The 22,297-nt window shown below is 41.7% G+C and overlaps 1 protein-coding gene across 1 annotated transcript; it reads right to left on the reverse strand.

Moving 5' to 3' along the window:
* Positions 1-164: 164 nt before the first annotated feature.
* LOC115796968 (zinc finger protein 638-like) lies at positions 165-22,244 on the reverse strand. The gene is made up of 33 exons (XM_030753462.1): positions 21,862-22,244; positions 19,827-19,888; positions 19,419-19,457; positions 18,969-19,319; positions 18,511-18,767; positions 18,042-18,232; positions 17,725-17,859; positions 16,829-16,927; positions 16,229-16,715; positions 15,916-16,020; positions 15,764-15,798; positions 14,639-14,791; positions 14,331-14,459; positions 14,158-14,196; positions 13,913-14,038; positions 13,212-13,338; positions 11,981-12,151; positions 11,865-11,899; positions 11,432-11,596; positions 11,185-11,319; positions 10,868-10,906; positions 10,641-10,781; positions 9,224-9,303; positions 9,078-9,101; positions 8,457-8,805; positions 7,320-7,373; positions 3,263-6,520; positions 3,069-3,165; positions 2,346-2,462; positions 1,970-2,257; positions 810-926; positions 608-729; positions 165-529 (listed from the first exon to the last, which is right to left on the reverse strand). The coding sequence occupies exons 1-33, from the start codon at positions 22,213-22,215 to the stop codon at positions 455-457; spliced, it is 7,956 nt and encodes a 2,651-aa protein (XP_030609322.1). The 5' UTR covers positions 22,216-22,244; the 3' UTR covers positions 165-454.
* Between the last annotated feature and the right edge of the window lie 53 nt (positions 22,245-22,297).

The following is a 22,297-nucleotide window of genomic DNA, read 5'->3' on the forward strand; positions in this document are numbered from 1 at the left end:
CACTTTGACCTCGTGGTTTTTGACTGAATTCAGGACTTCCTGCCAGTGAGTCTGGAAAATGAGCGGCACACAGGTTTTAATTGATGTTTTAACAGAACACAGCAAAAATAATACTGGACCCTTTTTTTTTTTTTTTTAAAAGGAACTGAAGCCAAAGATCTGAGTGATCAAAAAAAGATTTAATAGTTCAGTTAATTATCAACATCTTCCATCTACCTCATGGTTTTACTACATCCTTAATTAATGAGGACCATAAGATTTACATGTGGATAATCAATATTTTCACATAAAAGAGATGCTAACAGATAACACAAAAGTCAAGAGTAAAACAGCACTCTCCATCTGCCTGTATAAACAAAAACAGGGCATTAACTGAGATGTTGGAAGACATTTCATGAATGAAGACGTATAATTTACATGACAAAAGGTGCCAGACGGTTTAGTTTCTGGTCCATCACTCAGAAAGAGAGCCTTGACAAATCTGAGATGAAGTGTTCTGTTGAAGCTTCTTAAGCTTCTCATAATATTTCTGGGGAAAAAAGAAAGAAGTGTGAGAAAACAAAAGCCAAGTTTGTGATTTTGTGTGCGTGTGTGCATGTGTATGTACCTGCAGGTTGTCGTAGTGTTTCTGGCTGCTGCAGTGGCGCTCCTTGGCAGTGGTCTCATTCAGGTAGAAAACAGAGCAGAGGTTACAAAAAAACCCAGATTTAGGGACCACAAACTCCTGACCTGAAGAGGAGCAGAAACAGAAAGATTAACAACACAACTTCAATCAAACACCGTTTTAATTACGGGTGTGCGTGTCTCACCGAGGGGGCTGCTGGGGTTGAACGGAGGCAGTTTGAAGTCTGCTGCAACACACGGAGACTGTGAGCGAGAGCGCTTTGCTTCAGATCCGATGAGCTCCATCCTGCGTTTACCAACGACTAAAAAGAAGAAAGAGCAACCAATTAATCACCAAGATCCTGACACGACCAGCTGATGATTCTGTGACAATCATAAATGTGCTGCTACGGCACGGCAAGACCCAGTTTTTAAATTAAATTAGAAAAATTCTTTAAAAAATTCTTTTAAAATTGTATTTAAAATTTAAATTTTAAAGTTCACGTGACTATTTCTTTTATCAAAACATATTCTTGTAAGCCACTTTATTAGGTACACTGCTCAACTGCTTATTTGCACAAATATCTCCAGTTATCTCCAATACAACCAGTTTCATGGCAGCAACTCAGCGCACTCAGACATGGAGGCATGATAACAACGACCTGCTGAAGTTCAAACCGATCATCAGAATGGGGAAGAACTGTGATTTAAGTGACTTTGAATGTGGCATGGTTTTTGGTGACTGATGGGTTTACAGAGAAAATATGCAATGAACAGCAGCTCTCTGGGTGAAAATGTCTTGATGTCAGAGGAGAATGGCCAGACTGCTTCGAGCTGATAGGAAGGCAACAGTAACTCAAAATCTACTCATTACAACCAAGATATGCAGAAGAGCATCAGATGGACGACAGCAGCAGAAGACCACTCCAAGTGCTAAGAACTGGAAAATGAGACTACAATTTACACTCACCAATATTAGACAACAGAAGATTGGAAAAAAAAAGGCTTTACTGGGCCTCTTAGTAATAAATGAGCATAGTTTAAACACCACAGCTGACCTGAGTCCCGTTGCTTACCATTAAGGCAGTTCTGAAGGCAAACGTGGATCCAACCTTGTACTTACAAGATGTACCTAATAAAGTGCTCAATGAGTGTATATCTTGCTTTGTTTTTAACAGCTCCTGGTAGGATGTAACATGCTACTGCCACCACACAGTGGTGGCACTGCATCTCAAAGCTGTTAACCACTGAACAATAACAAATAAGTGCTAACTACCAGGCATCCTGCAGGCCGAATATGTGTAGCAGAGTGAAGAACTACAGCCACTGGTGTTTACTGTGGCTCCACTGAAACAGCTTTTTGTACCTTTAATGCCAGCTGTGCTGAATCTTTCCTTCTCTTCTTCCGATGTCTGGTCATCAAGACACTCAGATTCTGGCCTCTGCTCAGCAGACGTGGCTGCGACATCAGGCTGTCTCGCTGCTTCCTCCTCTGTCCTCTGGATCTCCACCTGGCCGTCACTTGCCCGTGCAAACGAGTGTTTGTCCAGTGATGAAGTGGAATTAAGAGAAGCTGGAGGAAGTGACTCTGGTTTTTCTTCCTCTTTTCTCTCATTTTTTGGGCTCTCTTGTTTCCCTCTAGTGGATTTTCTCACTGCAGGAGAAGACAACAGATTAACTAAGCTTTGTGTTTCAGAGCTCTGACACAACTGTGTGCCAGATAATAGTTGTGTTTGCGTTACCAGGGGTCTGCCTGGTTCTCTTCCTGGGTCGACCTCTTGTTCTGGTAGTTACCGCCTCCTTTTCCTCCTCTTCGGTCTCTCCCACCTCGTCCACCATCACAAAGTTCCCAGTCTCCTCTAAAATAAGAAATCAGAGGTTTTCAGCTCATACTGGCAGTAAAATATCATCGAAATATATCAAATTAAATGGTATTTTATAGTGCTTCTCTAATCAACTTGGCAAACCTCGCTCATACACATATTTATGTTTTTTTTTCTTCCCCTAATCACTTTTAACCTTAAGTCCACACATTCACACTCTGATAGACGGGCGACTCAGGGGTTCAGTATCTTGCCTGAGCATCCTTGAACACACAGGTGAAGGAGCCAGGGATCGAACAACAACCTTCTGACAACCCCCTGTACCCTCTGAGCCACAACCACCCATCATCATTTTATAACAGGGCTGTGCAGTGTCGCCAGTTCTCTTTATTTCCGTTTCATTCTGCTCTTTACATTGCAGGTTTAGCAGATATCGTAATTACTCAACCCATCAGCTGTAACCCATCTCCACCCAATCAAACAGTCTTTTAGATTCTTTATTTAGACTGATTTGTCTCAAATACACAAAAAACTGTATTTGAACAGCCTTTAAAGACCTGAAGATACTTCAAAATATTTTAAAGGATCAACACTGATCAATAAAAACTACGCTGCATTTCACAAAGCTAGAATAAAACGGACCTGTTTCAGCATCGTGTTTGCGTTTAACAGATCCTGACGTCTTCTCTTCAGCCACCTTTCCCTCCTCATCACCAGCTTCTTTGACTGTCACCAAAGTCTAAAAACAAAGACATGAAATCCCGACCATCAAGGGTTTTTTTTTTTGTTATCACTACAAAAGGAAACAAAAAGGCTCAAATGAATCTCAACGTCACCTTCGTGTTTGAGGACTCCGACTGGCTCTCCTCTGTTAGTGGGTGGGGCTCCAGGGTGCTTTCCTTTGCTTTTCCTTCCTCCTCTTCTCCAACAGTCTCATCCAGAGTGACGAGCTCCTGCAGCTCTCCCTTCGCGATCTCCCTGTCCAAGTCCCCACCCTCCACTGCTCGTTCCTCTCCAGGCTCATCTGCTCCCACCTCATCCAGAGTGACCAACTCCTGTGCATCTTCCTCCACTTTCACCCGCACAATCTCCTTCGCTTGCCTCAGCCTTCCCTCTCTGCTGCAGCTCTGACTCCTTCGCTCGTTCTCCCGCTCTTCACTCTTCCTGGTCGTCCTCTCATCCCGCTCTCTAGTGAGTTGCTTCTCTTCAGCACCGACTCCTTGCTCTTTCAATTTTACTTCCTCCGCTGCATCGTCAGGATAGTCGCCCTCCTCACTCACTTCATCTAGCTTCATCTGAGCACGCCGTGCAGCTGTAGTGTCGTTGTTTTTGGAAGTTTTCACTTTTTTCTTTTCTTCTGGTGCTGCAGGATCACTTTGAGACTCCTTTGTTTTTTTAGAAGACCCTTCTGCAGCAGACAGACCATCACTAACCTTCTCTATATTATCAGCTGCATGATCCAAATGCACCTCTTCACCCAGGACTTGATTGGACGCTTCCACAGCTGTGCCGCCACATGAGTGTGCGTCTTCTTTATCAGTGGGCACCTCTTCCTCCTCTGTCTCCCTGTCTGACACTTTCACGTTCGTTGGTTCTTCATGGACTTGATCGTCTTCAAGAGAATCTACAATCTGATACATTGGCTCTTCCTCCTCCTCATCAACATTTTTTGGTGGTGCTGAGGTTTTGTCATCTTTAGAAATTGTTGACTCTTCTGTACTCCGGTCTTTGGGAGGCTCATCGTCAGCCATCTCATCCTCAACAGAGTCAACAATCTGATAAATGGCCTCCTCTTCATCAGCCACTTTATTAGGTGCAGCATCCTTCAAGGTAGCTTGTTTTTTTGTTGCTTTAGTGTCCTTCTTTGGTCTTCCCCGTCTTCTTTTTTCTACAGTTTTGGCCTGATTATCCCCAACAACCTCGTCCTCCACCAAGTCTAACACTTTGTATGTGGCGTTCTCCTCACTCTTGTGTGTTTCTGTGCTTTCTTTCACAGGCGTTTTCTCATCTGTCTTTGAAGCTATCTCCTTGTTTGGTTCCTGTGAATCTCTGGCAGGTGTAGGCCTCCTCCTTGTTGGTGTCTTGTCTTTTTTCGAGACATCTTCTTTAGTTACTATTTCCCTTCTTCCTCTGGTTGATCTTGTTGTGATAGTCGGTTCATTTGCCGCAGCCTTGTCCTCCACTGAGTCTAATATCATATATGTTGGTTCCTCCTCGCTGATAGGTTTTGTAGATGCAACTGTGCGAGCTGGTGTCTGTTTAACGTCTTTGTTTTCTCTGGCAGACCTTCTTCTCCCAGACCTTTCTGTGGTAGACGCCTCTTGAATTAATTCATCTTCAACAGAATCTACTATCTTAAAAACCATCTCCTCGGTGTCCTCGTTAGTCTTTTTGGCTTTTTGTGTAGTGCTTTCTGTTGTTCTTGTCTCATATTTTTTAACCGTTTTGTCTTGTTTCGTTGGTGATTTCTCCTTCTCTTCACTTTTAGATGTTCTGGTTCTCGGCCCACTCCTCCTTGTTGGTCTATCAGCTAGTTTAGCTGTTTGATCATATTTCTTGGTTATTTTCTCCTTATTGTCAGCCTCTGGCTCAGTCTCGGTAGATTCCACAGAATCGATTACCTGGTAAGCTTCTTCCTCTTCTTCTGTGGTTTCAGTGCCTGCTTTAGCTATTTGCTGGATCTGACTTTCGAGTTTCTTGTCTTCTTCTCGCCCAGTCTGATCATTAACTGAATCCAACCTCTCACAGGCCTCCTGTTCATTGCCATCGGTCGAAATGTCTTTGTTTGCTTGGTCTTCAAGAGGCTGATCCTTATTATTTGGGATTTGGCCAAATGATTTGGAAGCTTTACGTGATTCTTCAGAAAAAATGTCATCTTGTTCTTTTCCATCTCCACTGGCCCTTGGGCTTTGGCTCCTGCTTACATTTAACCCTTCATTTTTATCAGCTGCAGGTTTGTCTGAATCATCATCTTGAACCTTGCCCTCGTCAGACAGCTGCTTTTCTGTGGAACCTTCATCTTTGACCCGATGACTGCTCTCTTGGACTGTAGCTGCTTGAGCTTCAGTAACACTGTCTAACACCTGGAGAGAAGCATCCATTTCCATTTTATGGCAATCCTCTGAGCCTTCAACCTCAATGCTGTCCAAAGCATGGCTACCTCCCTCATGCAATCTCTGGCTTTGCTCAGGTCCTGGTGACTGGGTTTCAGTGTTGCCATCTTTGTTCCTGTTTTCATCTATCTGTTCATCTGTTTGCTTGCCGATTGAATCAAGGATCTGGTATTTTTCACCATCCTCCTTCTCCATAGGTTTACCACCGTCACTCTTTTCTCCGTCTTCCCCTTTACTTTTCTCTGACTCTTTGTGTGTGTCACCCTTAAAATCAGTCTCCAGATTCTGTGCTTGGCTTGTCATCTCTAATCCTTCTCCCTCTGAAGATGGTTGTTTCTCTGATGACATTTCCGTATTTGTCTTTGACTTGGCAGTTTCTGCAGATGTGTCCTTTGCTGACACTTTGTGGTCAGATTTTGTCACTGCACTCTGTGTGGGTGTTTCTGATTCTTTGTGAGTCTCTTCTATTGCCTTAGCAGTTGCTGTTGATGCCATCTTTGAGCGGGCCCTACAGCCTGAGGATGAAGAATTCAATGTTTTGTCTGGAGAGTTCGTCTTGCTAGGCTGTGCTTTTTCACCCGAGGAGACAGCAGTCTTACTGACACTAACAGAAGATGTGGGTTTGGTGGATTCAGATGAGTCTTTACTTGTTATCAGTGAGGAGGTTGAACTACAAGGTGAACTGCTTTTCACACAAGCTTCAGTGGGCTTGGTTGAGGAAGATGAAGAGGCTGAGCTCTTGGAGTCTTTGGAGGATCTTGTTGAGATCCATTCAACGCCAGAAGACACATCTGAGCTTTGTCCTTCTCTCATCTCTGTGGAGGTCTGCTTAGCTGAAGGGGAGAGTTGCTCATCGGGGTCCACGTCTGTTGTGCCATCGTTAATTTCATCAACAGTGACAAAGTCCTCCAAGTTGAAATCCTGCTCGTGAAAAAGCTTGGTGTGTGAAAAAACGTTCTTCTCTATATTATCACCTTGACCCTGTGTGGAAGGGGAGGCGGGGAAATAAGTGTAACAAATATTACCTTATTAATACTGTACTGATTCTTTGTATGTAGAAATCTCACTATGAGTCACCAAATTTCTTTCTGTACATGAACTAATCCAACACGATAAGGCACATAGCTACATTTTAGGTCCCTGAAGGCTCTTATCTATATCAAGTATTATGAGGTCATCTCTGTTAGCCAACCTACCAATGGGCTAAAAGAGCCAGTTTTTAGTAATTAATTACCTATAACACCTTATAACAGGGGTAGGGAACTCCAGGCCTCGAGAGCCGGTGTCCTGCAGGTTTTAGATGTGTCCCTGATCCAGCACACCTGACTCAAATGACTGAATTACCTCCTCAGTCTGCAGTCAAGTTCTCCAGAGTCCTGCTAATGACTTCTATATGTGATTCAGGTGTGCTGGATCAGGGACACATCTAAAACCTGCAGGACACCGGCTCTCGAGGCCTGGAGTTCCCTACCTCTGCCTTATAAAAACATAAAATTTTAATGTTATGAAATCTATATAAATATAGCATATCATATATATATATACATATACATATATATATATATATATATGTATATATATATATATATATATATATGTATGTGAGATTAAAATGCCACATAAAAGAAGAAAGAGTGGGGCAGTTAATCAAAATAGCATTAATCAGTGTGCCAACAGCACAAAAAGACTAAATAGTACTGCAGCATGGGCATGTACTAGTATTTTAAATAAGCCATCAACAAGGGTTGGGACATCCTAGAGGGGGGAAATGAAAATTTACCTTTTCTTTGGGTGCGTCTTCATCCTGTACCCTACTAGGGCTCTTGCTTTTGCTCTAAAAATGAATAAGATAAACAAGACAAATTTGAATTAATTTCATGTTATTTCACTCTGATTTTGGCAAACATCTCTTTCTTTCCAGGAGGACTCCAGGACCCACTGCACCAGCGCAGTGTCTGACAATGGGTCCAAGGATTTTATTCCAATACCTAATGGCAGCCAGGGTACCGTTAGAGCTTGTAGCCTGTAGAGGTCTGTGTCTCCCTCCATGGATATGCCTCCCCAAACCACCACTAGATCTACCATCAAACTGGTCATGCTGAATGATACAGGCAGCATAACGTAGTAGTAGTAGACCTGCCAATTCTCTTTTTCTATGAAAAATGTCAGTCAGGCTCCAGGGTGCCACCCAGTGAGCACAGGGCCCACTAGAGGACGTCGGGACCTCAGGCCTCCCTCATGAAGTCTGTTTCTGATTCACACCCGTGGCCTGATGGAGGTAATTTTGTAGCTCTGGTAGCACTCATCCTGACCCTCCTTGCATAAAGAGGCAGATACTGGTCCTGCTGATGGGTTAAAGACCTTCCACAGCCCTGTCCAGCTCTCCTACAGTAACTGTCTGTCTCCTGGAATCTCCTCCATCCTGTTGAGACTGTGCTGGGAGACACAGCAAACCTTCTGGCAGCGCCACACATTGATGTGTCATGTTGGAGGAGTTGGACTACCTGTGCAGCCTCTGTAGAGTACAGGTATGCCTACCAGTAGTGATACTGACCCTAGCCAAATGCAAAACTAATGAAAAAACTGTCAGAAAAGATGAGGAGAGAAACCTGTCAGTGGCCTCCACCTGTAAAACCCATTCCTGTTTGGGAGTTGTCTCATTGTTGCCCCTCTAGTGCAGCTGTTGTTAATTTAATTAATACCCAAGCAGCTGAAACTGACCAGATCAATATCTGATGATGCTGTACTCTTTTGAGCAGTGTATTTATGCATTACTTATTCACACATTCTGCAACTTTACTGCAGCAGTCAGCAGTATACTACTATATAATGCTCAGAAGTAATTTCCAAAATAAAACTATCATTATCTTACAAATTTTGGGAAAATACAGTTATACTGAACATCCGGCATTATTACCTCTCTGTCCTTGCTATTTGCCCTGCTTCCTCGACTCTGCCTGTGCTCATGAATCGCCACTCTAATTGCCTTGAAAATGTTTTCATCGATGTGAGGAAGTTCTGAGCTGTTTGCTTCAGACTTGTCCAAGGTTGTGGCTGAAGGAGCGGAGCTAGAAACAGTTGGGACGGTGTTTCTATCGGGAGCAGTGACTGAAGTTGGTGGTGATCCATCTTCCTTCACTGCTGCTTTCTTTACATCCTCACTTCCCTGAGGAGCAACGGTGGATTCTGTGGCTCTCTCAGTTCCCAGTTCAAGGTTTTTCGTGATCTCACTGGAGTCTTGTAGACGCTGTTTTAAGCTCTTCAAACTGAAATTAAAAGCAGAAAAGGTGGTAGGTTCCCATGACAAGCAGTTTGTTGGCACCATGTAACACTTTACAACAGTGAACTATGAAATACTAGCTCAAATTTCCAATCTAGAGTAATTTATGTGTAAATCACAGTTTTTCCCTCTCCGTGTCTTTGAGAACTGTTTGCTATAACAGTGGGTTACAGCAATCATTACACTGTTAAATGTTATGTCTGCACCACTGAGTCTCTTAACATGAAAAAAAAAAAAATTTCAAATAAAGATACTCACGACTCAATACGTCCAACTTTACTCCTGTGAAGAGGAAACAAAGTACTGGGTCAGACAAACATGAAAGCACTTAAAAAAATAAAAAATTTGGGGGAACACTTTATAGTTTCTCCTTTATCTTGCATCTTATTTAGGGACACACTTACCAAGAAGATAAATAGTCCTTTGTGAGAGTGCTCTTCACCACCTGTGTTACACCACTGGGTTCAGCCATCTCAATGCATATCTGAGGAAACAGTCGGGAACAGAGGGAAAGTGTAAAAAAAGGAGGAAGTAATTAAATCAGTTACAAAAAAAGTTATAAAAATGTTTTGTCCCTGATGATATTTGAGTAAAGTAGTACTAAAATGTGTGCTCCAGGCCCAATTTGTGGAAGTTACATGACAGAAATCCTGACAGAGTGTCTTTTTTTGTCCTATATGAAGCCAGAATTGAAGAGCTTTGGGTTTTACACTTGCAAATAGAAAATTAGTGCAGGCACACTTCCATATTTTTGTCAGTTTTTCATTGAAACAAAAACAACAAAAAAATGAGCAAGAAGTTTAAAAAAAGAAAACCTTATTGCTGCCTCATCTGTGAGTAAAACCAGAGATAAACTGCTTGAAGATTACCACTTGGTTGACTGCTTGCTGCATTTCAGGCCATATGTCTCTACCAGCCTCAGGTTGGCAGCTTATCAGTGTAAACCCAATATTTAAATTTGCTCAACCAGTATTAAAAAAAACAAAAAGGCTCTATCAGACTTGTTTAACAAGTTTCTCAATATTATAACTTCCTTCTTCCTCTTTCCAGCGTCAACTTAAAATGAAACTGGATAAATAAATTAACACATAAATACAGTGTTCAAAAAAACTTGAGGGAACACTTGATGATCACAGTATAAAAGTATCCCTGAGGTTTACCTGGGTTATCTTATATTACCTGGCAATTAGGAAACCATCATGAAACACTTTTGGCTGCTTTGGCATAAATGAAAGTGAGAACAGGTTCAAGTGGTTGCCATTGCTCTCTCTTTCTCCTCCCTGACTGAATTCTCTCTAGTTTTCACTGCTGATCAGATGGCACCTGCCACCCATTCAGGCTGCGCAAGTAGTCCAGCTCCTCCAGGAAGGATATGCAGTCACAAGATGATTTGCTGCGTCTTCCAGCGCACAGTGTGGAGACAGGACATTACAAAAAGAGCAGGGATCTGGACAGGGCAGAAGGACCGGTATCTGCTCCTCTGTAGAAGCAGGAACAGCAGCAGCACTACCAGAGCTCTACAAAATGACCTCCAGCAAGATACTTGTGTGCATGTTTCTGATCAAACTGTCAAAGCAGCTGAAGTGGACCCGCACTGCTTTCTGACATTCCCTTAAGTTTAACTGACTTCTACTTTTATTGATCAGTGTAAATTAAACAAATATTACCATCTTTGCAGGTGAAATTTATGACTTAATACCTTCTGAAAGAATTTTGGAGCACGCTGCATTTTAAAACAACAGATAGCATGACAAGCCCTACAGATGTGTAAAAAAAAAAAAAAAAAAAAGAAATAAAAATCAGCTGTTTGTGGAGGCATACCCTGTTGCTGAGCGGCAAGAATCTGACAAAAGCAGCAATGGACGTCACCACTTCCATGATCCTCATGAGAAGATCCACATCGACCTCGAAGACCTCCACACTCAGCAGCCGCTCCTCCAGAGGCACTGTCTCTGGAACATGCTGAAACACAACCAGCAGCTGGCATTAATGATCAGGGAGACCAAAGCTGCTAGTTTCACTTGACACACAAGTGATTATAGACTTACAGCGTTGCTCCAGTTCATCATGCTTCTGTACATGCTCTCCTGTGAAAAGATTAGAAATGAATGTACATTAAATTAATTATTGATGCTCTTGTAAAATAATTATTAACTAACTATTTTTCTGATTAGTGCAGTTTTCTAATGTGTGACAAACCACATTTAATATGATTTTAGGCAAAGCTTTGACTGAACTGTGAGGTGGATTCAAAGGAAAAGCAGCTTTTAATGCCTCAGATATGCTAAAACTCCTGGTTTTCATCTTTGTGACAAAGCATTCAGTTTTGCAGGAACTATTTGTTCAAGTTGCTCCGTTTTCATACCTCACTGGAACCAGGATGCATGTCCTGTAACACAAAGTGGATTCTGAGTGTCCACTCTCCGACATTGACCGGATTTTTGATGTAATCTCGGGCAAAATCGCAGCATGCATCCCAGCTGTTAAAAAACACGAAAGCCTGGAGGGAAGAAAGGACAAACTTAATGCTGAGGAAACCCTCAATATTAGTTGTTAAATAAAATTTGCACATGCAAGTTTTTCTGTATCAGCCTGCAGCATCTACTCCTCACCCTCCTCTGCAGTGATAAAACAATCACATTGTAGTACAGAGTCTGAAGATCCTGATTAGGGAAATAACGCGACACCAGCTTGGCGACGTCCTCGTGTGTGTAGTTTCCTTCTGGCAAACCGGTCAACATGATTGTGGAGAACGTGGAACCTCGAGGCTGAGCTTTCTAGAGGGCACAAGGTTCAACATACACTTATTTGAAGAGCAACTCTGCAACATTTATTTTTAAATTACTGAGCACACACAGAAGATCAATTTAAAAAAAGTTTAGCAGAAAGAAAGAAATGTAGCTTCCAGGTTGGTATTTAGATAAATACTGGTTTGTTGTTTGTTGTTTGTGTGTGTGTGTGTGTGTGTGTGTGTGTGGGGGGGGGGGGGGGGGGGGGGGGGGCATTCAAAAAAAATGAAACCTGGGTTTCTAAAAATGCGCTCACCTCAATGTCATCCAGTTCACCAACAGTGAAATACTCTAAAAGTAAAAAACAGACGGTCAGTAACAATCAGCATTTTATATTTGGAGGTTCCTTTTAGTTCTCAGATGTTCTCTCACCAGGGATGATGAACCAAGGAGACACAGTAGGGAACACAAAGGGACTCGTTGTCATTGTGATCCAGTATGGTGAAGTGCTGCGTTGTGGGATGGTAGCATCTGCTGTTGGGACAGTTGCCCCAGCAACAGCATCTTTGCAGTCTGGCAAAGCGTTGGCTGGCAGTCTTGGTGCTGCACAAGCAAAAAGAAGTTTTGTTTAAACTCACGTGGAAAGAAAAGGAGAAAAAAAGTGATGCAAAATGGGGTTTTAATCTTTATAATTACCCAGTTATATTATGGAATTATTTTATGGTACTCGTGAATACTAAATGATAATACCTTTAAATTATGCAACCACCTTTCAAGATACCCAAGTTTAGTGGGTTAGACCAAATGCCAGTCTGAAAAAGTGGACTTTAAATCATGACTTTGGTCCGTGCATTTAAGCAGGATCCTGGGTGCTCCACATGGCCCACACTAACAGAAGGGAATGGACCACTGATGGACAAATGATTTCTGGAGGGGCTAGGAAGAAGGTCAGAGAGGTACTGGGGGCGAAAGAGCCTGAAAGAATTTGTGGGGAGAATCAGTGTTGGTGGATGAGTCAGGGGGGATGTGTCGCCATCATTTATTGTGGTTGTTAAAGCAGCAGTTTTTTTATGTGTTGCAACCTTCCTAGGACTTAACATTACTCTTTCTATAGTCCAGGGGAGAACTGAAAAAGGCATTCATAAATGTTTCATAAAGGATTGGAAAATGAAGGCGACAGATGTGATGTGTTGTCCAGAGGGTGGAGCTAGGAGAAGGTGGTGGACCACTGGAGATTCGCAGTCAATGTTGGCATATCCATTAGTGAGAAGTCACAGCCATGAGCTCTATCATGTTTAAAATTTTGAGGAAACTTCAGGAAAACCCAGGTGCAACAGGCAGTAAAAGAAGGACTGGGAGGTTTTGGTGGTGACGTAAAGCTGGGTATCATCTGCATAGCAGTGGAAGTTTAGGCCATGCTTCTAGCAGGTCGCTAGAAAGGAGTTATTAATGAGAATGGAAATTGAAAGGTAAACCCATAGGTATCTGGAAAGGATACCTAGGGGATCAAAGGGAGCAAGTTTAAAAAAAAAAAAAAAAAACTCCTTACAAGATGAACTTCTAACACCTCCACCTCTTTTTTTCCCCCACATTTATTTGATTTTCACTGGAATCATATTTAAAGAAAATCCCCTGTATTAAACTAAATACAGCAAAAACTTACGCAGAGATGTGCATCCACTTGGTGGCATTTCCAGCCTTGACAATTTATGGCCAGGGGCCTGTTTTAAGAGGCTGTACCAAACACCAAGGCGATCAGCATCACGAAGGGACTCAAACTCAATAAACACCTGAAACACAAGAAATATAAAACTCATTCCACGCATTTTAAATGCCACCTTATGCACATTTGAAAAGTGCTAAAGACATGAAAAGAATGCATTATGGGCTGTATTGTGGAGTGCAGTAGGTTCATAATTTAGAAATCCCAGCTCAATGATACACTGGAGACATACTCAACATACAGTTTGTCAGTAGTGTCTCATTTCCTTTCCTTCTTTATAGTCTTCCAGTTGTGCTTTCATCCAGCTAATGATCTTGTTTTGGATGCTACAACTAGCTGAACCACTTGGTCTACTTATTTAAATTCATGGATGGATTTATGAAGGTTTTTGCCATTTGGGCTGATGTCTACAGTCTACAGCAGTTATGCCACCTGTGTTTCAAAGTACAGATTGCAGCCCCACCCCACCCCACCCCACCCCCACCCCCACCCCACACACACACACACACACACAAACACACAAATTTGAACAAATTTAATATATAATTTTTTGTGTGTGGTTAGCAATAAAGTAACAAATACATATATAATACAGCTTTTCACAGACTAAAACACGTCATTGTTGGTGTGAGCATTCATACCTTGTTAAGGAGAGGCAGGTAGTTTCTTACAAAATCAATTTTTTTCAAAGCTTCTCTGAGATTCCGGGCCTGGCTTGGTGAGATGTTCCTGATGTAGATTGTTCTCGCTCCGTTATCAGTCACCAGCTGCGTTGACAAAACCAGGTGAACATTAAAAACAACCAGAAAAAACTCAAGTACGATCAGGATCAGGATCCCGATTTCTTTAATCGATAGAATAAAGTGTGTGTGTTTGCATTACTTACAAAACTTAACCTTTTCATCAGTGACTTATAAAAGTCAATCTGAAACAAAGGCAGAGTACACCGTTATAAATCACTAGAGCAGATACACTTTAGATTCTGTCTGTTTAAATATACCAGCTTAAGTAAAGAGTGTAACAAACTAAAATGCATTATTTGAAAATGCCAGTGCTTACCGGTGTCATTAAAATGTCGCCTTTATCAACCTGCAGTCGCAGTTTAGAGCCACAGAGAATAAAACTATGCCTTTCTGATTCTAGCACAATTTTTTTGGCTGCCACTGCTGTGGGCATGAGGGCAAAAGCCTGACGGAAAAAGAAAAAAAAAAAACAAAACAAACAACAAAACAACGATTACTGCTGCAACACTCAGTCTTGTGATGACAGACACCCATGAAAAATATATCTCACAAAATGTGTTAACTTAGAAAACACATTTAGATTCTCATTAAAATGAGGGTAATAAGTCATAATTAGATGCCTACCATGCGGGTCTGTGGTACAACATAGATTGTGTCGTCGCAATATTCAAATCCATGTTGGATGAGCAGATCGACGATGTCCTCCTCGGTGTAACGGCCATCATGATACTCTGGAAGGTTGCTTATTAATAGCACCTTGTAATCAAGTGAAATAAGCTGGGCAAAAGAAAAGAAGTTAAGAGTAAAGTTTTAGGTGAGTTCACGCTAAGCCAATCAGTGACAAAAAAGGCTGCATATATCATCATAGCACTAGCAGCCTGAAATTCTCCATGTTGTTTACTCTCTACTTCAGATAAATACAGCCAAAAGTATACAAAGGGTACTAAACATCCAGGAATATTAATATAGTGTTGTGCATATTTGAAGAGTAAAGCACACACGTCAAAATTTATGGCTCAACTCCTTGTGGTTTTGGAGTCTAAGACTGGAAAAGGTAAAACCTCAGGACGGTATGACAACAATATCCTCCCAATGTATATATCTAGTGTGAGGATGCTAATAAAAATGAAAAAGTTAAATACTTTATGATGTCTAAAAAAAAAAGCAATGCATTTTTAAAAGTACCAAAATTATGGAAACACTACAGTGCTTTTTTTTTTTTAGCACTGAAACTACATGTGGAAGATGGTGACAGGTGCAGCTGCCATGATAGCTCTGCCCTGATTCACTGATAAGAAAGTCGGATATGGAAGGCAGATTCTAGACAGATTCCAAAGGGGTGATGAGTCACAAAAAGGAAATATGCAAACAGTGCTAACCTTCTTCTTTTCAGATCAAGGGAGGAAATGCTATTTACATAGTAGTTTTGAGTGCTTAAAAAGAAGGCTCCTTTAAAAGAATGGACTCCTTTAGGTTTGTGAGAACATTTCAGCTCCAAGAGGCTTCTTCAGTTCCAAAACACTCAAAGCTACCGTGTTTCTGGTAATGCAACATCCCAAGTGCAATATTAAACTCTACAAGAAATCAAAGCCATTTTCCTACATTTAGTCCTATTTGAGCATCATCTGACAATGATATATATATATATATATATTTTTTTTTTTTTTTATAAACAAATTTAGCTATCATAGGCCAACATTTAAACACTTGGATACTTAAAATGCTTAAAATGTTTGTTTTTTAAGTTACCTTTGAATCAGGGAGTCTGACTGTCTTGAGACAACCTGTTAAACAGAGTCAGAGACAAAAGAGCAAGACTGTCAAATAAAAAAAATGTACAGTACCAGTTTGGACACACTGAGAAATCTTTGATCCACATGCCGATTTTTTTGATTTCTTACGGATTCTTTCTGGACGGAGCTGCTCTTGTATCCGCTCCCCAAATGTCAGGTCAGACAAGACTTTGGTCTTCTTGCCCTTTCGGGTCTTCACGGCAGTCAGAGAACCTTCAGTGGAGGACAATTAATTAAGTTAAACAGTGGTATTTCTGATAGGATGCAAGTTTAAATAAAAATTTGAAAACATTTCTCTTCACACATGTTCCTGCATTATTGTGGACACAGCAAATCTCTAGCTTTTGATTCAGGCCAACATCCACCATGCCACTGGCAAAGATACTCACACCACAAATAACATTGTTTTCTGTCCACTTACCAGTCTGCTGTTGTGTTTGTTCTTGTACAGTAGACTCTGGACTCCGCTTGGTTTGTGATGAAGCTTTGAGCGAGGTTTCTGGACTTTTGATAGAAGTTTGTCGTTTCTGAGGTGGATCAGTACGAGGTTTTGGTGGTGATATATCTGTCTTGGTCTCAGCTGTACTAGTTGGTAGTTGATTTTCACTAGACATAGTTGATAAAGCCTGATTATCTATGCCTTCAGCAGAATTTCCAACTTCCATGGGCTTTCTCACAGTTCCTGCAGCAGCCAAGCTATCTGCCTGTGTTTTAGATTTCCCGGTAGTTGAAGCCTTTTCTGCCTTGGAAGCCAATACTTTTGCCCCACTGTCAACTCCAGTGCTTTTAATTGGTTCAACAGTCTTGTTTGGCAATTTATTAGCCTTGGCTGTATCTTTAGGTGCCACCACTGAGACTTTTGCTTTAGTTTCAAGTTTGCTTTTTGTGGTTTTCTTGGACACACTTTCCTGTAAATAACAATTTAATTTGGATTAATCGAATTTATTGACAGTGTGACCATAACACAGTAGCAATGTTAAGAGATATATTTCTCAATGAAAAACAGAAAAGTGTTAAATACCTTTTCACTAATAACACTGACAGCTACTTCTTTTATGTCAAAATTCTTTAAACTCCTCAGTTTCTCAGCATCTTCCTGTTTCTCGAAACACACAATTGCCTGCACATGCACAAACACAAACATACATTAGTTTGGATTACTACATGCCAGGACGGTGCTCACACACTAAGCATCAGACGTGAGCACCAGACAGTAGCTGGCAAATATATGTAAACAAGTTGGCATCTTGCAAGTACAGGCAACCATGGCAACCTGCAAGCAACCAACGCAATCCCGAGGATCTTTTCAGTACAATCATGTACATACAGAGGGGAAAAAAAAAAAAAAGCATAATGCAACAGAGCAAAACAAAAAACACAAGGCTTGGGCAGTGTTCCTGATATCTGATTTAAAGCTTCAGTGTATGTCAAAGTAGCCATGGGATTGTGAGGTTACAACAGAAATTTTTATCTAGGTGCCGGAGTGGATCAGTGAACTTATTGCATACTAGAACAGGACCCTTAGCCCCAACATTTCTATTTGTTCTGCGTTTTTTGAGTGAGGACAAAAGTACTCAGCTACCTACACATTACAGTGCTCGGCCATGGAAACCCATGCCAACCTCCTGGCACACAGTTTTCTGTGCAAATGTTAATGCGAGGAGGTTTGGAACTCTGCAATGATGGCGCATATCAGCGGAACTTAGCTTAAGGGGCCCAGTGACCTTTTTGAATGAGCCAGACTGCAGTCTAGTGGTGGTGTTGTGCACTAGATTACAACATCTCAATACTGCATTTCTGTATGCATGTTTTTAATTTGAAAATCTACATACCCTTGTATAACAGAAATTGTTACACCGACCAAGCATTAAGTTGTTATTTCTTTATGGACACTCTTCACTTGTTCAGTGTACATACCTCTTCTCTGGCCCTAAACAAAACGACTGACTTGGTTTTTCCAAATTGCTCCATAGCAGAGATCACGTCAGCATGTGTGAGAGTACTGTCAATCCCCTGTAGCTTTACCATGGTTGGAGGGGAAGATTTACCGACCTGTTGAGAAACAGAAAGAAAAATATGAACTTAAACCAAATTTTAACCCGATCGTGACAACTCGAATGAAGGTGTCTGCTCATAAGAAAGATTCTAAATGTGTGCTGAGACATCAATCCTGCTTTTGATGTCTCATCTGTCACTGATCAAAACATTACGTTTGTGAAGAAGAGCCACAACACCTTTGGATTTGTGGTAGAACTTGGCTTGCTCTTCTCTGTGCTAGACTTCCCTTTACTTGATTCTGGAGAAGCAAAATGGGAGGACGATGATGGTGGTGATGACCTCATCTTGGCTAGCTCATCCAGTAGAGCAGGAGCCAGAGTTTTAACGACAGCCTCCAGGTCAGACTGTTTTGACAGAGACTGGAGAGCTAGAAGGCCAAAGAAGCAAAAAAAAAAAAATAAATAAATTTTTTAAAAAAAAGGATTCATACTTTGGTGAGAGCAAAGTCTCAAAACGCTTCTACTGTCTGAGCTTTTTATAATGGTAGAAAAATAGTGACAAACTATAAGGAAATCCCTGGTGGCTTCATTTATCTTTTACAAGAGTAACCTGGACTTTTTTTGGTTTGACAAGTAAATATAACTTGGATCTCAAAACAACTAATGTGACATCTTTGAGTATATAAGGTGTTTGCCATTTTCAAACCTGATGTCTCCAGCAGTTTCTTTGCCAGTCTCTCTGCATCGCTCGACTTCTTTTGTTTAGGGGATGACCTCTCTGTTGATGATCTTGTCTCACGGCTTCTCTTCGGTGACGAACGTCTGTCATCCCTCCTCCTTGGTGATAACTGTTTCTCATCTCTTCTCCTCGGCAAGGATCGCCTCTCACGGCTCCTTGAGCGTGATTGATAACGGGAAGAGGTAGGACGGTCGTAACGTAAGGAGTCAGAACGAGACCGAGACCTGAACAAAGTACAGAGCAAATAATGTCTCAAAACTGACAGTATCTCAAAGCACGCATCCAGCGAGGATAAAAGATAAATAGTGAAATCAAGTAAGCCTTTTAAAATATATAAGAATCTATTTTGTCATTTAACAATTCATTGGTGAGTTGAATCTCCTTGCTTGGTCTATCTTAGGTCTCAAAATGTGTGTTTGACAGACCTGCGATTATGTCTGGAGCTGTACGGAGATCGTGATCGGCCTCTGTGTCTCTCCCTTCGGGGAGTATGCGATCGAGAACGGGAATGACTGCTTCGTCTGTCCTTCCTACGCTCCGAGTCACGGTGGCGGCGTGAGCTACGGGAACGACTGCGGGAACGACTATTCCATCTGTCCCTGCGGCGTGGGCTGTGGGAGTGGGAACGACTGCTTCGTTTGTCCTTCCTTCGGACTGAGTCAAGATGGCAGTGGGGGCTGCGCGATTGGGAACGGGAACGACTCTCATGTCTGGTTTTCTGCTGGGAAGTCTCGGAAGAAGTTAAGGGCGAAGGCTTGGCATCAGTACCTGAAGCACTGACAAGTACATTGAAAAATAAAGGCACAGATAAATGAAAGGAACCCTGCAATGCTGCTGTGGTTTTTATTTGCCTGATGGCTTAAGATGATACTTACCCTGACAGTGATGTTATTTCACCGTCCCACTCTGGGTATCTATGGAAAGGTAAAGAGGTAAAATCTTTGTCAGATTTTGTATGTCAGACTTTATTTATAGTTTCCTTAAAAATTGTTATTGTTAAAGAACTCAAATTTCCCCAGCCGTTCAACAATTTGGGTTTAGGGAAGATGGCTAAAGGAAAATTATGCAGATCAGTAAGTTATGAAATGCACACACAGAACAGTAAATGGGCTACAGACATGCTAAAGAAGTCACATTACAAAGTACACATGAACACTTCTAAGGAAGCTGTTATAGCATTACAAATCCAACAGTATTTTGACACAACTATGGTCATGCCTCTTCAAAGATATCGGTTCATAATTACGACATCTTAGAAAAAGTACAAAGAAGAAAACATTGACCGCTTTCGGAGGAGTTTGCAGTTCTCGATGTGAAGGTTGGTATTCTGGTGGAAGAGCCAATCCTAGTAGTTAGAAAAGAAAAAAACATTTAGTCAGTCCTCACTTATCAGAAGAGTCATCGGCTTGAATCACTCAGCTGAAACATTTGTCACTGACATCACTGACTGACAAATGAAGCTAAACATCACAGCAGCCTTAAAATAACAGTCTTTAAATATTCACGATTTGTTTTTCGCTAAAAGCAAAATTTATTAAGGCAACAGGCTGATTGTGCTTAGAAATATTCATGAGCCAAAAAGCGGTAAGAAATAGGCATGAAAATGCGCATTATACCACTATCTACCGTATTTTCCGGACTATAGAGCGCACCATACTATAAGCCGCACCTACAAATTTTTTGGAAAAAACTGGAAACGTACATATATAAGCCGCACCGGGCTATAAGCCGCTGGTATCTCCGCCGCTCTCGGTTTTCCACAATTACTCGGCACTCAGCAGAGGGGGACAGACAACCCCAAATTTGAGTTATAACAAGTCAATTCACCATTGATTCGTTCACGCCGAGCTTACGTGCAGCGGCTCTATTTCCCTCCTGTAGTGCCAGGTCGATAGCCCTCAACTTAAAAGCGGCATCATAGGAAGTTCTTTTTGTGGTTTCCATGATGAGGGAGTTTGAAAAAAATCTCTTTTGTGCCTGCTGCTAGCACTTGTTGGCGCTTTCTTCTTTGATTTCCAACTTTGACGTCCCATGATTCATATCCTGCTAAAGAGCCCCCTGGTGGTTAAAGAAAAATCCACAGAAACGCCGCACCGGGCTATAAGCCGCATGGTTCAAAACGTGGGAAAAAAGTAGCGGCTTATAGTCCGAAAAATACGGTATATATAATGACATCTGACAGCTTGAATTTAAGGGATAACAAGTCATCTTTATAAAATATAAGAAACACGAGTCAAATATCTGGTAACAAACACCAAAAAGAAAACGGTCCTCTTAGGCTCTGGATTCTGGGTTGTCAGGCTCTTCTTGTGGCATCGAAATTTCTAGAGGTTCCGTGAGGGTCGTCTCAGAGGGCAGGTTTGGATCAGGACAAAAACACACAACCTAAGAGGATCACGCTTGGAGTAGGGCCAGGAAGATGTTTAAATGGGACAGAGGAAGAAGCCGGTGGGTCTTTCTCAAGGTGCCTAAATGCAAAATGTGGTGCACCAAAGGAAGGAAGATCCATAAAGAAAGATACTGAACAACAAACCAAAATAAATCTGGTGCTTGTGTGGTTCATAAATGGGTGTGATGAGTGCTTCTGTTTGTGGTAGTAAATCCTGTTGGCTTTAGGGACACAGAAACACTTCCTTAAAAAGGGGATATGGGTGAATAAAAGCAGCCGGTATTACACACACACACACACACACACACATACAAAAGGTGCCTATTTTTAAGATTAATAATGCAATTTAGAACAGAACGCACTACTCTCAACTCCAACAACAACAGACAGAAAGGGGAAATTTTACATTCACCACCAAAAGTAAATCTGAATATGTAATGTCGGACAGCAGCCAGAGAACAAAGAAAGGGAAACAGCCATCTTCCATCACTCTCTGACACAAGTTCTTCAGACTTATAGGTTCCCCTTCCTCACATCGTCAAAGGTTTTGGTTCCATTTTCAGCAAATGCCTCAGATGTTGGCTTCAATTTGGGTTAAGTTAACTTAAGTCTGCACTGTAATCCGCAAGACATTTTGGTACCGAATATTGAGCTCCAGATAAATCTGAATCTGACAATTTCACCAGAAGTTTGCAATCCAAGATGGTAGTCTTCCCACAGTCATTATGCAGTAATTACTGATCCATTAAAAGAATAAGCCAAACCAAATAAACTTCAAAGTATCATCCATGGAGCTATTTTAAAAATACACCTGCAACAGGCAAATCAAATCAAATTATAATTAAATCAATGAAATAAAAAATGATAGAAACTAAAACCCCAACAAAGCCCTACATAAAGACAAACACACGTAACAACCTTCCACTTACCTTTAACTGAGTACATTCCTTTTTACACAGAGAGCAGGTATGAGGAAAGATCCTAGGTGAAGCTGCAGCATAGTCCTGCAATAAGGCCGGCGCTGGTATACTCGTTGATACCTCTACCTTTGCTGGAAGCTGCCTGGTGGAAGCGGGCTGTGGTATACGCAGGAAGTTCATCAGGTTCGGCATTAGAGGAGAGAGACCCGAAGGAATAGGGATGACCCCCGGCAGGAGAGACGTCTGAGGAACTGGCTTTGCAGCAGAAAAAACTTGAGACTGCAAAGCTTGTCCCATCTGCACTGCTGGCTGGTGCACCCCAACTGGCAGCCTTGGTAGCTGGGGTGTCTGCTGCTGTTGCATCTGCTGCTGCTTTAGCAGTTGTTGCTGCTGTGTCATCTGCTGCTGCTGCTTTAGCAGTTGTTGCTGCTGCGTCATCTGCTGC

This window comes from Archocentrus centrarchus, chromosome 18 (genome assembly GCF_007364275.1).
Source record: "Archocentrus centrarchus isolate MPI-CPG fArcCen1 chromosome 18, fArcCen1, whole genome shotgun sequence".
NCBI classification, from domain to species: Eukaryota; Metazoa; Chordata; class Actinopteri; order Cichliformes; family Cichlidae; genus Archocentrus; species Archocentrus centrarchus.

Coding starts and splice junctions, on each gene's coding strand:
- LOC115796968 (XM_030753462.1), bottom strand. CDS start 22,215: ATGCAACAGCAGCAGACACCCCAGCTACCAAGGCTGCCAGTTGGGGTG. Junction 10,782..10,867: donor TGATGAACTGGAGCAACGCT/GTAAGTCTATAA, acceptor GTTGTGTTTCAG/CATGTTCCAGAGACAGTGCC. Junction 927..1,969: donor CAGCACAGCTGGCATTAAAG/GTACAAAAAGCT, acceptor TCTTCTTTTTAG/TCGTTGGTAAACGCAGGATG.